This window comes from Oryzias latipes, chromosome 9 (assembly GCF_053564925.1).
Source record: "Oryzias latipes strain Hd-rR chromosome 9, Olatipes_Hd-rR_3.1".
Taxonomy (NCBI): Eukaryota; Metazoa; Chordata; class Actinopteri; order Beloniformes; family Adrianichthyidae; genus Oryzias; species Oryzias latipes.
The window spans coordinates 25,697,678-25,711,861 of record NC_136245.1 but is presented as its reverse complement, the minus strand read 5'-3'; the positions used below and the strand labels follow the sequence as shown (position 1 = coordinate 25,711,861).

Below are 14,184 nucleotides of genomic sequence, written 5' to 3'. Positions count from 1 at the left end.
TTCCCAAAGTCTACACACTCACGTGAACTGTGTAGCTACATTTGATTTGCACTCTGGGTCTTCAGTGTTAGATCCAATTTTGTTAGAGCACACTTCAAGTTACTGTACAGGTTGTGAAACTTTATCTTTTTGTTGTTGCTAAAAGAAGGTAGTTGCTAGATAAGTATTCGATTCAATTCAATTTTACTTATATAGCCCAAAATCACAACAACAGTTGTCTCAATGGGCTTCGTACAGGTATTTGTAAAGTAAACATAAAATTGTAAGGATCATAAATACATAGAAACTTTTTTCTATTTATTCAATCTAATTATCTAACAACTTCTACTTGGGAGGTTTTTGTGGATGCTTGCTAGCCTTTTTTACCCTGAAAACTGCAAGCAGTTAGAAATGATAAATGATTATTAAAACACATTGTGAAAACTTCCTTCACAACAGCATAAAAACCGGTGACGGATTCTTATTATGTATCTTCAAAATTCTGCAAAGAGTTTAAAGGAGACTTATCAGTCAGGAGTTAAATCTTCAAAAACTAGGAGGGTAGTAGTTTTCTGGTTAAGTAAAATACGCTTAAAAACATATCTTCAGAAACAGAAAGGTGGAAAACAGCAAGTGAAACCAAACAAAAAATTCCCTATGATATTCATCAAGCCTTTCCTTTGTTTCCCCATGACTTTAGAAAAGACGTGGGGCGGATCTTACTTTATAAAAGTGCCCCAGCCTTCATCCTTACAGAGCCACCATGGAGGCATCACTGCTGCTCTGTGTTTTCCTGTTCTTTCCCACCTGTTTTTCAAATCCAGTGAGTCGGCCCACCAACTGGCTCAGACAATGCCGTGCCTCCACCAACCTCTCCCTCAAAGCCCTGGAGGTGCTGCCAGGTGGAGGCTGGGACAACCTGCGTAACATGGATATGGGGCGAGTCATGAATTTTGGCTACTTCCAATGCCAGACCACTAAAGACGGGCTCTATCTCAACCCAGATGAGGTGTTTGTTGTTCCCTACAAGGAGACGGGCGTGGAGACCAACTCAGAGATCATCAGTTCCTGGCTGGATCAGAAAGGCTCGACAGCTGCCTCCATAAACGATGATGTTTCTGATCTCCCTGTGCTGAACGCCAAGTTTTCTTCTGAGATTATAAGAATGAAAACCCATCAGGTCAAGGACTCCTCAACTACAGCCAGAGTGCAAGTAAGTTTTTGTTTATTTTAACAAGCAAAAATTACATTTAAGATTATAGGATTGGTGACAATTTTTTTGCTTTGTCTTTGAGTTGTTTCAATGTAAGAAAGGCAGTAATCTATTAAATCTAACCCTGTATACCCGTTTTGTCTAAAGGTGCGAAAGTTCATCTACTGAGTGAAGTCTTACCCAGACTTTGCTTTGGATTCCCGCTTTGCTCACCAAGTGAAAGAAATCGCCGACGCTATTGAAAACAACCAGACGAAGCGTGCCGACTACCTCTCAGAGAAGATGGTGGTGGACTTCGGCACTCATGTAATCACAAGTGTTGATGCTGGAGCTTCTTTGTCACAGGAAGACTATCTTCGTTCCTCTTATGTCTCCAACAGCATCTCGGACATCGTCTCGATTAAATCAACGGCCGGATTGAACTTTTTTGACAAACTGAAGTTTGACATAAGCAGCGACTACACCCAAAAGAGTTCGACTCTTCAAAACTACCAGTCCAACATTATGTACTCCATCATTCAAAGCCATGGAGGCGCCCCCTTTTATCCTGGTATCTCTTTGCAGAAGTGGCAAGAGAGCACCAAAAACAACTTGGTTGCCATCGACCGTTCAGGAGTCCCCCTCCACTATTTGATCAATAGCAATACCATGCAAGATCTGCCACAGCCTACCCTTAACAAGGTGGCTCTGACAGTTTATCAGGCCATAGAGCGTTACTACAAGATTAACACCCGCCCTGGCTGTGTCGACGTCACAGCCAAGAACTACAGCTTCCAAGCCAATGTTGATGATAAGTCTTGTGAGGGTCCTGCCACAAACCTCAGTTTTGGGGGCGTGTACCAATCATGCATAAAACTGAGCTCAGATGCAGATCCACTGTGTGAAGAACTGGCCCAGAAAAACCCAAACACAGGGGACCTCCTGCCGCTCCCCTTACACCCCATTGTTATTGCGGTCAGAAGTAAGACAAACGAGTTACACAAGTAATGACTGCTATGACTTGAGTTATTCATGTGGATTTCTGGGTTTGTTCGATTGTGACAGTAAATATTGTAAGAACTACTACCATGTACGCAGTGCTCGCATTTTGACCTACTGGTGCTCTGTTAACGGGAAAGCCCCAGCAAATTCTGGGTATCTGTTTGGGGGCATTTACAGCCCATCCTCTCTAAATCCCATTACCAATGCCAAGAGTTGACCTGCAAACTACATCTCTTTGATGTTTCTTTCAGATTACCAAAGGACCTATGTGAGTCAAGACTTTGAATTGGCTACCAGATTTTCTGTCCCATTTGGAGGTCTGTTCAGTTGTGAATCAGTCAACCCTCTTGCAAACAACCAACGCAGGTGCCCTCCCGGGTACAGCCAACACCTTGGGACAGTCAGCGATGGTTGTGAAATCCTTTACTGCGTCCAGTCAGGGTTGTTTACTGGTGGTGAACTACTACCAATCCACCTGCCCCCCTTTACAAGAACCCCATTGGTCAGCACTGTGATGGTAATGACTGAAGGAGACAAAAGCTGGGTCCGAGTTGGGGGGACAAAAGCATGGAAACTGGCCAAACCACAGGAAATCAATAAAATAATGAAAGAGATTCACCCAGAGCTGAATGAGATGTCCAGCGGACAAAAAGTAGGTGTAGCATTTGGGGTGATTTGTTTGGTGGTGCTGATTGTTATTATGGTGGTGGCTCTGAGGAGGAAGAGGAGGGGGTCTAATTTTAGAGCAGGAAGCTATGAGGCAATACCTGCTAGTCTGGAGACCGAAACGGAGCAGGAAGTCATATAAAATTGAGGTTATGCTGGAGACAAACGGAATTTAAGATACTTTCATATTACTATTCATGTCAGCATTTTTGAAGCAATAGATATTTCTTCCATTTAAATGTTTTCTTTTATGAAGGGGATTGGTGCTCCTTTTCAACAAAAAATTTCTGAGGTATGTGGAAACATCAGCATGAATGCTTACTACCATCATGTGGACAAGAGTCATAATTCCATGTATTAGATACCAACATATGTTTTTTATGAACATTGTTTTATGCAAATAGAAAACATCAGCTGCTTTTTAATAAACTACACAAACACAATATGTACGTTCAATTTTGCACATTTTGCTATAACATAATAAATATCAGCTTTTGTTTACATGATTGCAATGATTTAAAATAAAATGTATGTTACTTCCTTTTGTTATCATGTGAACCTTAATAAAGATGCCTAATTAGTTGGATGTTATGTTGCCACTTTGTAAGAGTTAAGGCAACAAGGGTCTCTTTAAAAAATAACAAAAACACAAACACATTCACTCTAACAGACAACGCGCACATGCATGCATCTTCACACTGTTCACACTAACACATTTCCAGTAATGCACATGCACACACAGCAAACACAGATCTGAGAGGGATTCACAGAACTGGGACTACATCTTGAATATAAACTCATTCAGGCTGCACAGATTCAAAAAGGCCTTCAGGGTAAAGAGAGTAAGAGGGAGAGAGCTGCAGACATGCAGAGATCCTCCCTCCTTTTCAGGAGGAGAGAAAAGACGGAAGAGTGCACCCACAGGCTTTCAGCACAGACGGTCGGCCATACTGAAGCTTTCTCAGTTGGTGCTTTGTTTATGGAGGGATCCAGGAATTCAGCAAACTTGTACTTCAGCTGTAATTTTCTGCTGAGCCATCGACAGCTAAATAGAGAAGAAAACTGAGGATCAAGGGAAAGAGATCATTGCAAAGTCAAGGCTTCTGCTAAATAACAGCCGACAAAAGAAGACATTTTTGAAGGACAAAAAGAAAACGGTATGAGTCCATTCTGCTCTATAGTTCCTCTCTGGGATGTTGTTTTGAACATGGTAATTGTGACAGGATTTTAAAATATAAAGGAGATTAACCCCTTGATGCCTGAATTTATTTCCAAGGATGAAAACAAAACTTCATGTGTTTTAATTTCAAGTACTGTATTTTCCGCACTATAAGTCGCCCTTTTTTCATGGTTTGGCAAGGGGTGCGACTTGTACTCCAGAATGACTTATATTTAAAATAAATTACATCGTTAAATAATTTCACATGTTCGTTATTTTCACACTGACCACCACAAGAGGGCGCTCCAGGCTCAGAGTGGTACTTAGTGGTACTTTCATACCCCTAAAAACAACTGAGGAGGGCTGAAAAATGCCACCAAAAAGAAAATCATATTCTGCAGATTACAAGCTGCAAGTAGTGAAATATGCAGCCGAAAATGGTAATCGAGCATTAGAAAGAAAGTTTGGAGTGGGCGAGAAACTTGTGAGGGACTGGCGAAAAGTGGAAGTTACTCTTACTGGAATGAAGAAAACCAAAAAAGCTAATCGCGGGCTAAAGGCTTGGTGGCCACAGCTAGAGGAACAAGTTCGCTTATGGGTGCTTGAACAACGTGCCGCCGGGAGAGGCTCGTCAACAGTGCAATTGCATCTCCACGCCAAGGTGGTTGCCAAGGAGATGAATTTAAATGACTTTGCGGGAGGACCTTCTTGGTGTTACCGCTTCATGCAACGCAATCGCCTCTCTATCAGAGCAAGGACAACGATGTGCCAGACACTGCCAGCAGACTTCCAAGCCAAGGTAGAGAGTTTCCGTGAGTTCGTTGCAAAGCATGTAACTGAGCACAGCTTGACACCGGATCATATCATTGACATGGATGAGGTCCCCCTCACATTTGACATTCCCATGGGCCGAAGTGTCGCAGAAAAAGGACTAAAGAGTGTGAATATAGTAACAACTGGTCACGAGAAATCACGCTTCACAGTGGTGCTGGCATGTTGTAGAGATGGATCAAAATTGCCACTGATGGTCATTTTCAAACAAAAAACAATGCCAAAAATCCAGTTCCCGTCAGTTACTGTCGCCGTGAATAAAACAGGGTGGATGGATCAAGAAATGATGGAGTTATGGCTTACCAAGTGCTATAATAAGCGTCCAGATGGCTTCTTTAAAACACACAAAGCCCTGCTCGTGATGGACAGCATGCAAGCGCACATCACGCAACAGTTCAAAGATAAATTAAAAGTTTTCAACTCCATACCTGTCATCATCCCCGGTGGCTTAACCAAAATTCTCCAGCCACTTGACATCTCCGTGAACAGGAGCTTTGAGGCAGTATTGCGTAACTTGCGGGAGCAGTGGATGATGGATGGCGCGCACAGCTTCACGGCAACTGTGAAAATGCGCCACGCAACTTTCCTGGAAGTCCTTGAATGGATCGACAAAGCATGGGCTTCAGTGACAACCGAAACCATCCTGTCCAGATTCAGAAAGGCTGGAATAATTGGAACCGCAACTGATTACAAGTCTGATGAAAGCGACGCAGAAGAGGAAGCAGGGCTTCGTCTACCTCCTGAATTGGCGGAGTTGTTTAGAAGTGACACCGAGGATAAAGAATTAAATGGATTTTCTACTATGGAGTGAGACTGGTTGTTTGATAAACTTGGCAGGATGTTCATTATGTTATAGTTATCTGAATAACGTGAATAATATGTTAATAAAGCGGGCACGTACTCAGTTCGTTGTGCGTCATGTAGCTACGGTAACCCTATTTAGCCTGTTCTCTAACCCCCTGTTATTTTAAGTTGCCTTTCAAGATGAGATGGAGGTTCTTGGTCTCAGATTTTGTCAAATAAATTTCCCGTCAAAATGCGACTTGAAGTCCAGTGCGACTTATCTGTGTTTTTTCTACTTTATAATGCATTTTTGGGCTGGTGCGACTTATACTCCGCAGCGACTTATAGTCCGGAAAATACAGTAGGTATTAAATTATCCCTTACATTGTCTTAAGGTCAAATTTGATCCATTTTCCCACTTGAAAACAGGTCAATTTTGAACTGAAGACAATATAAGGGTCAAGTTAGGAGTGGGATCCATTTGATGCACATTGGCATCAATTGGGCTACGTTCACACTGCGGGCTGAAACGACCCAATTCCGATTTTTTTGCCCCTATGCGACCCGGATCCGTCTTTTCATGACAGTCTGAACGACACAGATCCGATCTTTTCAAATGCGACCCAGGCCACTTGGGTTTGCCGGCCTGAATCCGATACTTGTCCAATCTTTTCAAATGCGACCGCCGTCTGACCGGCCAGGCGACTTGATTTCGAACCGTACTTCATTGATACGCAACAAACGTCATAATTCTGCGTTGAAGTAGGCGGGAACGAAAACATAAACAACAACCATGGCGGACGATGCTTCCGAGACCAGTCAGTGGAAGGAATCGAGGTCCCCGATTAGATTAATATTTGGGGTGACAGCTCTATTCAAGCCAAACTCCGGGGCTCTTCTCGCAACCGGGCAATTTTTGAAAATATCTCCAGCTAAATGGCCAAGCGTGGTGTTGAACCTTTCCCGCGATTACTTTTTCTTTTTCTTTCTCCCCTTTCCGACCGTGGTCAGAAGCGCGGGGGACCCAAGGCAGATCCTCCTCCTCCTCCCTGTTCTGACCCTTAGATTCTCCAGGATTCTCAAGAACGGGTTAATAAAGAGTCCGTAGCATTTATTCTGGGGGAAACATTCTTTTATGACTGTTCTCCTTCCTCCGTAACACCGAACATGAATGCGTGCCCACACTGCCCCCCCCCCATTCTCCACCGCTGCACGCGCTCTTCTCCTGTCTCTTACACATGTGACGCGCGCGGCCACAACACATACACATCCCCATTCCACTACAGTGGGTACAGACGATCCCGACTCCATTGCCTTCTTAAAATGAGAAGATTGTAATTGTGCTGGCTCCTTCGTGAAAATAAATTTAATACTGCAAAAAGAGCTCCACTGTTAACAACACTGTTGTTGGCATTCATTGTTCACGTTGGCTCCGCAAACAACGAGTGATCGTTCACCGTTGAGTACTCTTCTGCGCATGCGGGTCAGTTTTGGGTCGCTTCACGGTCACACTGGAGATCACAAAATTTCGGATTTACTTGGAAATGTGAACGGTCTTGCAAAAAAATCGGATTTTTCAAAAAATCCGAATTGAGTATTAAGCCCTGCAGTGTGAACGTAGTCTTGGACTCAAGAGGCATGTGCTTGCATTGAGTTTAATGGTCAGCTTTGGAAGAAAAAAGATTTGTTTGACATATTTTTAAAAAAATCATGCAGAAAAATCTACATTATCACCCCTCATTGTGCTCTGTTAAATTTAGGTAACCATGTCAGCAGGAAGACACCAGTGGGAGAGTTTTGTCTTGTTTGCAAAGGCTTTGTTGCTTGTTCTGGGGGTCCACAGGGTCCAGGCCTGTCGGATTGGCACAGGACCAGAGTGTGAGAAAGCTCCCTTTGTTCCTGGCCACAACCTTGCAGGCGAGGGTTTTGATGTAGTGCGGTTGCGTCGAACAGGAGCGTACGTCATTAATGTCAAAGCTCATCTGTCTGACAACCACACCTGTACGCTGTGTCCAAACCGCTTCCAGAAAGGACAGGTAAAAACTATAAAACCTTCTCTCTGCTTTTTCTCATTTTGTTTACTTTTATCCTGCTTCCATACATTTTTTTATCGTTCCTGAAAATTCCAAGTTAAATTTTTAGATTCTATATCCCAACAGTCTGTCTTTCCTCTCAGATCCAGAGGTTGCCAGCATCAGTGCTGGACTGGAGGCCTTTCAGTCGCTGCAGTAAGCAGCTTTCCAGTGCGCTCCACCACTCTGTGGAGTCCCTACTGCGCAGCTCCAACTCACTGGTAAACAACAACTGGGGGTTGGGTTTGAGCCTCGAGAGTATCGGCCATGGCGTGCTGGGAGGAAGCCGCTCGGATTTGGCCAAGTTTGCCAGTTCGCAGCACAGTGTGGACAAAGCCACATTTGCCCTTCACGAAATCAGCTGCACCTACTACAGGTAATATGGATGCACTGGGTAGAACATTGGTTGGATAAAATAAAGAATTTAAAATCATATACTAAATTAAATATTTTTGAGTTTATAAACTTGCCCGAATTGACACTTCATGGAAGAAAATGAAGGTTAAAATGTGTGCTCATCTTTTTCTTAAATCGAGACAAAGTAACAAACCTACTCTGACACAGAGCTGCTTGAAAGGACATCATGTATCTATTTTATTTTGTTTGAACTTTGGACCATTTGTGTTTGTAGCTTTAGGCTGGCCGATCATCCTCAGCTGAGTTCAGAGTTCATCAAGCATCTGAGAAAACTCCCACAGACTTTAAACTCCGACCAGAGCAAAGCCTCATACAGACGACTCATAGACACCTATGGAACACATTACATCCACCAGGTCAGTGAAACCTGCAGCTTTAACGTTATTATAGATGCTGCAGGTCTTCAATCTACTATCCAATGTTTTGGTAGGTCCACCTTGGAGGCAAGGTGAGGCGGATCACCGCCTTCCGGACCTGCCTGGCTACGCTAAAGGGCTTCTCAGAGACAGAAATTAAAAACTGCCTTAATGTTGAGCTCCGGGTTGCATTGGGTTTCATCCCTGCCAACATGTCTTTCTCCAACAAGTGCGATGGCCTCCTGAAAGGGAATATGAGCATGGGCTTCTACCAGGGTTTTATGACTCACAAGATTGAGGTGATTGGAGGGGAGAGGTACTTTCCCGACATCCTTTACCAGCAGGAGCCTTTGGATGCATACCACAGCTGGATGAACAGCCTTCATGAAAACCCTGATGTGGTTTCCTATGCCATCTTCCCCTTGCATCACTTGGTGGAAGACTCACGTGTTAGTGCTAACCTGAGAAGCGTGGTCACAGAGTACATCAAAGAGAACCAGCTGCAGGAGGAACTGCTGGGCTTGAAAAACTGTTCTCCGACCCCCAACCTGGATCACAACTGTTGTCCGTTAAGGGCTGGAAGAGGAACTCTGACAGTGGAGATCCACAGAGGAGCAGGACTGAGGGCAGACACCTTTACAAAAACAGACGCCTTCGTCAAGATCTTCTACAGCGGCATGTACGAGGAGACTGAGACGGTGATGGACAACAATGACCCAGTGTGGAACGCCACCTATGAGTTTGGTTCGGTGGAGCTGGGTCAGGCCCTGAGGTTTGAAGTCTGGGATAAAGACGTGCTTTACAACGACATGGCAGGGACGTGCGTCGTCTATCCCGAGAGAGGAAGGCACTCTTTGGGCTGCAAACTGCGCAAAGGAGTCTTCTATTTCACCTACACAATAACATGTGACGCCCACTTGACAGGGTACAGATGTGGAAGGTATTCTCCAAATGCAGAGTAATGGTTTTATGAAGGAACTTCTTCATTTCACTTTATCATGTACATTTAAAATGGTTAAATACCTGATATTTAGTAAATAGATATCTGTAATCAGCTGTCATTTACATTTATTTTGATTGTATGTGAGAACTGGACCGCGTGTGATGTCACCCATAAGAAATAACTTACTTCTGGCTCCAAAATGCATTCAGTAGCCATTTTATCATGAAATGGATGCTTCAATGTTGGAACCAGACTGCATCAGTAAGTAGTGACTGGTCTGAAGCAGTCGCAAATCAGGAGTGAGCCTTTTTGGAAGACCACACCCATTCCACTGAAAGTGGGCTTGGGAGAATCTGTCAGTCAAAAGTTTTGAAAGACGTGGAGGCCAGCGGGATCCTCATACTTTCATTAATTGGTCATCTTAAAACTTGAAAAACGGAAAAGGAAAGAAAACATAATGAAAAAAAAATTGGATGATGAAGAACCAAAAGTTATCGGATCAAGAATGGTTATTCTAACAAACAAAATGACTGAATGATAGCTGTGTGTTTCTCTATACAGGTCTATGGGATTTTGGCTTTTGGAGCCAGCAGGTACTTCCTGTTTGGATTGCGAGGAGGTTTTCTCACATACAGTCAATGCTTTTAACTGATGAAAAGTACATCTAGAAGCTTAAAACAGTGGTTAAGAGGTACAGTACATTTACTTTAATTAAATCTTTTGTGCAGTTCTTGTAAAGCTGTTTTATTGAAGGGGATTCTGAAGGAGACAATCTCTTCCAAGAAACTTATTCAGGGACCAAAAAACAGCCTAAACTAGGACTTTCACTGGGACCTACGTCCATTTCTGCTGATACACTGTTAAAAATGTCGTGAATGTCTCGATGTGGTGGTTACTTTGTTTCAAAGCATATAAATTAGGGGTCTGCAACATTTAACACTAAGAGCCTATTTCTTACAACTAAAACCCAGCTGTAGCAGCACAGCCCCACCTAACTAAGTAAAATACACTTATTTGTTTATGTTTTTGTGGCCTTACCTGTTAAGTTTTTCTATAATTTAATTATAACTGTTATAACAAAGTTATTTTCAAGATCATACACCCCGTGTCATATTAGATCCTCCAGTTGATACAGATTTACTTAAATTAAAAATGTATGACAGTCAAACATATTTTCTCTCGCTATGACTTTGATGCGTTGTCATCTCTTTTCTCCAATTAATATCCAATTTAATTATGACAACATTGGTGTAGAATCATTTTTTAATCTATACATGGAAATGCAATATTTTTTTCAAAACTGAACCACTAACAGATGAAATATTTTGCTATAATGTTGCTCAGTTATCTAACAAGTCTAAGAACAAATGAAAAAGCTTAATAAACTAAAAATCAACTACAAATCCATTATTTATTCATTTTGTAAGCAAGCCACAATGGACTTGGGAGAATCAAAAGATCTGAAAGACGTGGAGGCCAGCGGGATCCTCATACTTTAACAATGGAGGGATGCATGTGGCTCCGGAGCCTCAGGTTGCAGACCCCTGATTTATTCTAATGTTTGTCTTTGAGGCATGAACGCCAAACTGCTTTGAGGCACTTATGAACAACAGTCTTTCTGAAGCAAAAAGGAAGTTATTTTTTGTCGTTGAATAATCATAACTGGAGAGAAAAAGTCAACAGGTAACTCAAAAGGAATACTGAGGAAAGGCAAACATTGGCTGGAGTAAAACGTTTAAAGCTTTGAATGGTCAGAAATGTGGCAACTTCTCATCTCACCCTCCAGTTTTGATTAACTTTTGTTTTGCTGAGATTTTCAGTGAAGTATTTTTTCAAAGAGTCTGTAAAAATAAACAAACTATAAATAAAAATCAAGATTGCTCCTTAAGACCGTGCAAGTGAATGCAAATGGGTTGTGCTCTAAAAATGTGCGTACTGTAGTTTCTGTGTTTAACTCAAATAGCTTATGCAATATATTCTTATTCCGGTAGGGCTTTAAGCCTACCGGTATATTTTACCGTTCAAACTTTCTAGAGCAAATAAAATTGAAAACATAATTGTCTTAATTTTATAGAGAAAGGGTTCAAGATGTTTCTTCTTTCCTAAACATTTCCTCTCAAAGATTTTAAACTTTTTGTAGCTAATAAAGTAAAAATTGGCACATCTTTTGGGAAAAATGCAGCCTAAACTTTATATGTTTCAGAGCTTTAAAAACAAATGGAGCCCTGTAAGAATAAAAATCTTACATTTTTAAAACATTTAAAGCTTGCTTTACATATCAATCACTGGGTCACAAATATTTATTTCAATATTTATTATTCAATTTTAACATGTACCTAAAAAATATACAAAGAACACGAACAACTTCGGTGTTACACAAAAATCGTTTGGTAAAATGTAAAGAAAAACAACTTAAACATGTTGGCCCCTCATACAGTACATTGATCCAACAGCTGACCCAAATGTGCCTCTGCTGGCATAAGAACTTTGAAAGGAAACTCTTTGCTTAAACTTCTGCTTTACCTGCAGGAAAAGTCGAACTGATTTGAACTTAAACGGAGCGAGTAATGACCACATTTTAATGTGCTCTGATTTAGAAAAGATCAATTAATTTTTGTTAATAAATGTATCTAAAAAGAGGTGTGAGCACCTAAATGGAATCCTGTTCTAAAGTTTTCCACAACTTACGGCGTCTCGGTTGGTTTCTGAAGGGGGTTTTGTGTGCAGTATTTGGTCTGATATAGGCTCCCCTTTAGCTTTGGAGTTTAGGTGCATTCTTCATGTTTTTTTTTTTTTAAGTTTACTAAAGTGTGTATTGTCCCTAGGTAAAACCATATAAGTGCTGCTTATATGCACACCTCAGCTCTTTCTCAGTACAGCAGCAGACCATCATCATTATCAGCTCCAAGGCAAAGAAAAGAAACAGTTTTCAGGGCTCAGCTATGCAGCTGGAAGGGCCAAAACACAATCAGTCTAGCAGTTGAAAAGCAAAAACTGTGAGCATGCCCAGCAGTAGTCCAAACACAACTATGGATGTTCAAAACTTGATGAAAGGTTTCATGATTCGTTTGGCCTGGGAAATACGATCCCTCTCAAAACGACTTTGGTCCTCGTGGGATTTCTGAAGTGAACATATTCAAATTATGAAATAAAAAACCCTCAGCAGAAGTAAAACATTTTAATCCTTCCAACATAAAACATTAAGACGGCAATAAGTAGCTTAACCTAAACTACGCTGCTGTGGTTAAAAAGCACATAGAAAAACTTTTACAGATCAAAAGCACACAAGTTTGGTGTTTAAAGTCCCACCCAGATCATCTTCTGATCTATTCTAAAAGCGTTCCTTTTTCTTTTAATTATGACTATGCTATTTTTAGCCTAGATCTAAAAACCTATGTTGTTTTCTAGGACATTGTTTCTGCAGAAATTCATTAGAAATTTCCCTCCGAGTTGTGGGCGGGACCGTTGGCGGAACTGGACTGAGTGACCCCGACCCGCCCTCACGCTCCAAATAGGAAGTAGCTGCTGGCTCCAAGAAGCCAAAAAAATCCCATAGAATCATGTTATTTGACAGAATAACCATTCTTGCTCTGATCTTTTTCTTAACATCTTCTTGCCAATTGTATTGTAATTGTAAGTTCTTTTAAAACAGCATATTTTCATCTGCTCCTGATTCACAACTATTTAAATGATGAAATACTCAGAATTATACTCTTAATTTTCTTTCTGTTTGTCCTCATCACAAAAGTGCTACAAAAACATGCTAAAAAAAATCCTAAAACACCATTTTCATGGGAGTGGGTCTATAATGTGCAGTAAATAATTAGATAGAGATATTTAGAACATGAATGAGGCAGAACAAATTCTTAATTTCTAAATTGAGAAACTACCACTACTGTTTTGTGCAGGTTGGTTTTGTTTGTTTGTTGCCAAAATGAGTTACAAAAATGGCAAGCCAGAACGTGGGTCCATAGAGCAACAAGTGGGACGCAGGTCTATGCGCATGGAGGTTGTGACATCTGTCGGAGCTTCGCTGTTGTCTGGAAGGAGGATAACCATCTTTTCAAGCAGATAAGACGAGAGAGATGGACAGTGAGAAAACACTGAACACTGATGACGAAGAAGATTGATGGGACAGACATTTTTTCTTTTGTTTGGGCCAGATTTCTTCTTTCTTTTTGTATTCAACTGTCATTCAGACCAAGTGATATAAAAGAAACTCTGGTTACGGTTAGTGATAGGAACTTGTGAAAAGAATTCATTTTGAAAACTAATTATCTACGTTCTGTTATTAAAATTCTTCTGCTATTCTTTGCACCTCCTTGTCTATGTTCACTTTATCCTCATAGAGCTATTAACTCTTCTGAAATTGGTCCAGGGTTGTAGTTGAGTGATTTCCAGGTAGTTTTGGGTATTACAGCCTAACTCGTAGTGTTACAACATCATTACACAGTGATTAAAAATCAATGTGGAACAAAAATCAAACAGAGAACTAACGTTCCAAAAATCACACTATATGGGGGACTTTTCTACATTGAAGGTTACGTTCGGTATAATGGCAAACAAGTTCGACCAGCTGACATTGTTTTCATTGAAAGGCTGTTGTGTTCAAGTTCAGACATGAGGAGATTTTCTGGACTTCCCAAAATACACACACTCATGTGAACTGTGCAGCTACATCTTTTTTGGTAATTGGCGTATATATAGCTCTTTTCTACCTACAAGGCCCGAAGCGCTTTACAGTCAGAGACCCATTCACCCAGTCACACACACATTCACACACT

General features: G+C 41.3%; 1 protein-coding gene and 1 pseudogene across 2 annotated transcripts; both read left to right on the top strand.

The window, feature by feature from the left end:
* The first annotated feature begins 727 nt into the window (after positions 1–727).
* On the top strand, positions 728–3,061 carry LOC105354716 (macrophage-expressed gene 1 protein-like; annotated as a pseudogene). The gene is made up of 2 exons (XR_013657983.1): positions 728–1,192; positions 1,340–3,061. The product of XR_013657983.1 is annotated as a macrophage-expressed gene 1 protein-like (transcript).
* A 624-nt stretch (positions 3,062–3,685) lies between these two features.
* prf1.5 (perforin 1.5) lies at positions 3,686–11,288 on the top strand. The gene is made up of 5 exons (XM_020705826.3): positions 3,686–3,996; positions 7,373–7,648; positions 7,789–8,060; positions 8,316–8,457; positions 8,532–11,288. Exons 2-5 carry the CDS (start codon positions 7,379–7,381, stop codon positions 9,417–9,419), a joined length of 1,572 nt encoding a protein of 523 aa, XP_020561485.2. The 5' UTR covers positions 3,686–3,996; positions 7,373–7,378; the 3' UTR covers positions 9,420–11,288.
* Positions 11,289–14,184: the final 2,896 nt, after the last annotated feature.

Excerpts from the sequence above, each read along its gene's own strand:
- prf1.5 (XM_020705826.3), top strand. The coding sequence starts at position 7,379 with ATGTCAGCAGGAAGACACCAGTGGGAGAGTTTTGTCTTGTTTGCAAAG. Across the intron at positions 7,649-7,788 it reads ACCGCTTCCAGAAAGGACAG|ATCCAGAGGTTGCCAGCATC; the intron begins GTAAAAACTATA and ends CTTTCCTCTCAG. Across the intron at positions 8,458-8,531 it reads GAACACATTACATCCACCAG|GTCCACCTTGGAGGCAAGGT; the intron begins GTCAGTGAAACC and ends ATGTTTTGGTAG.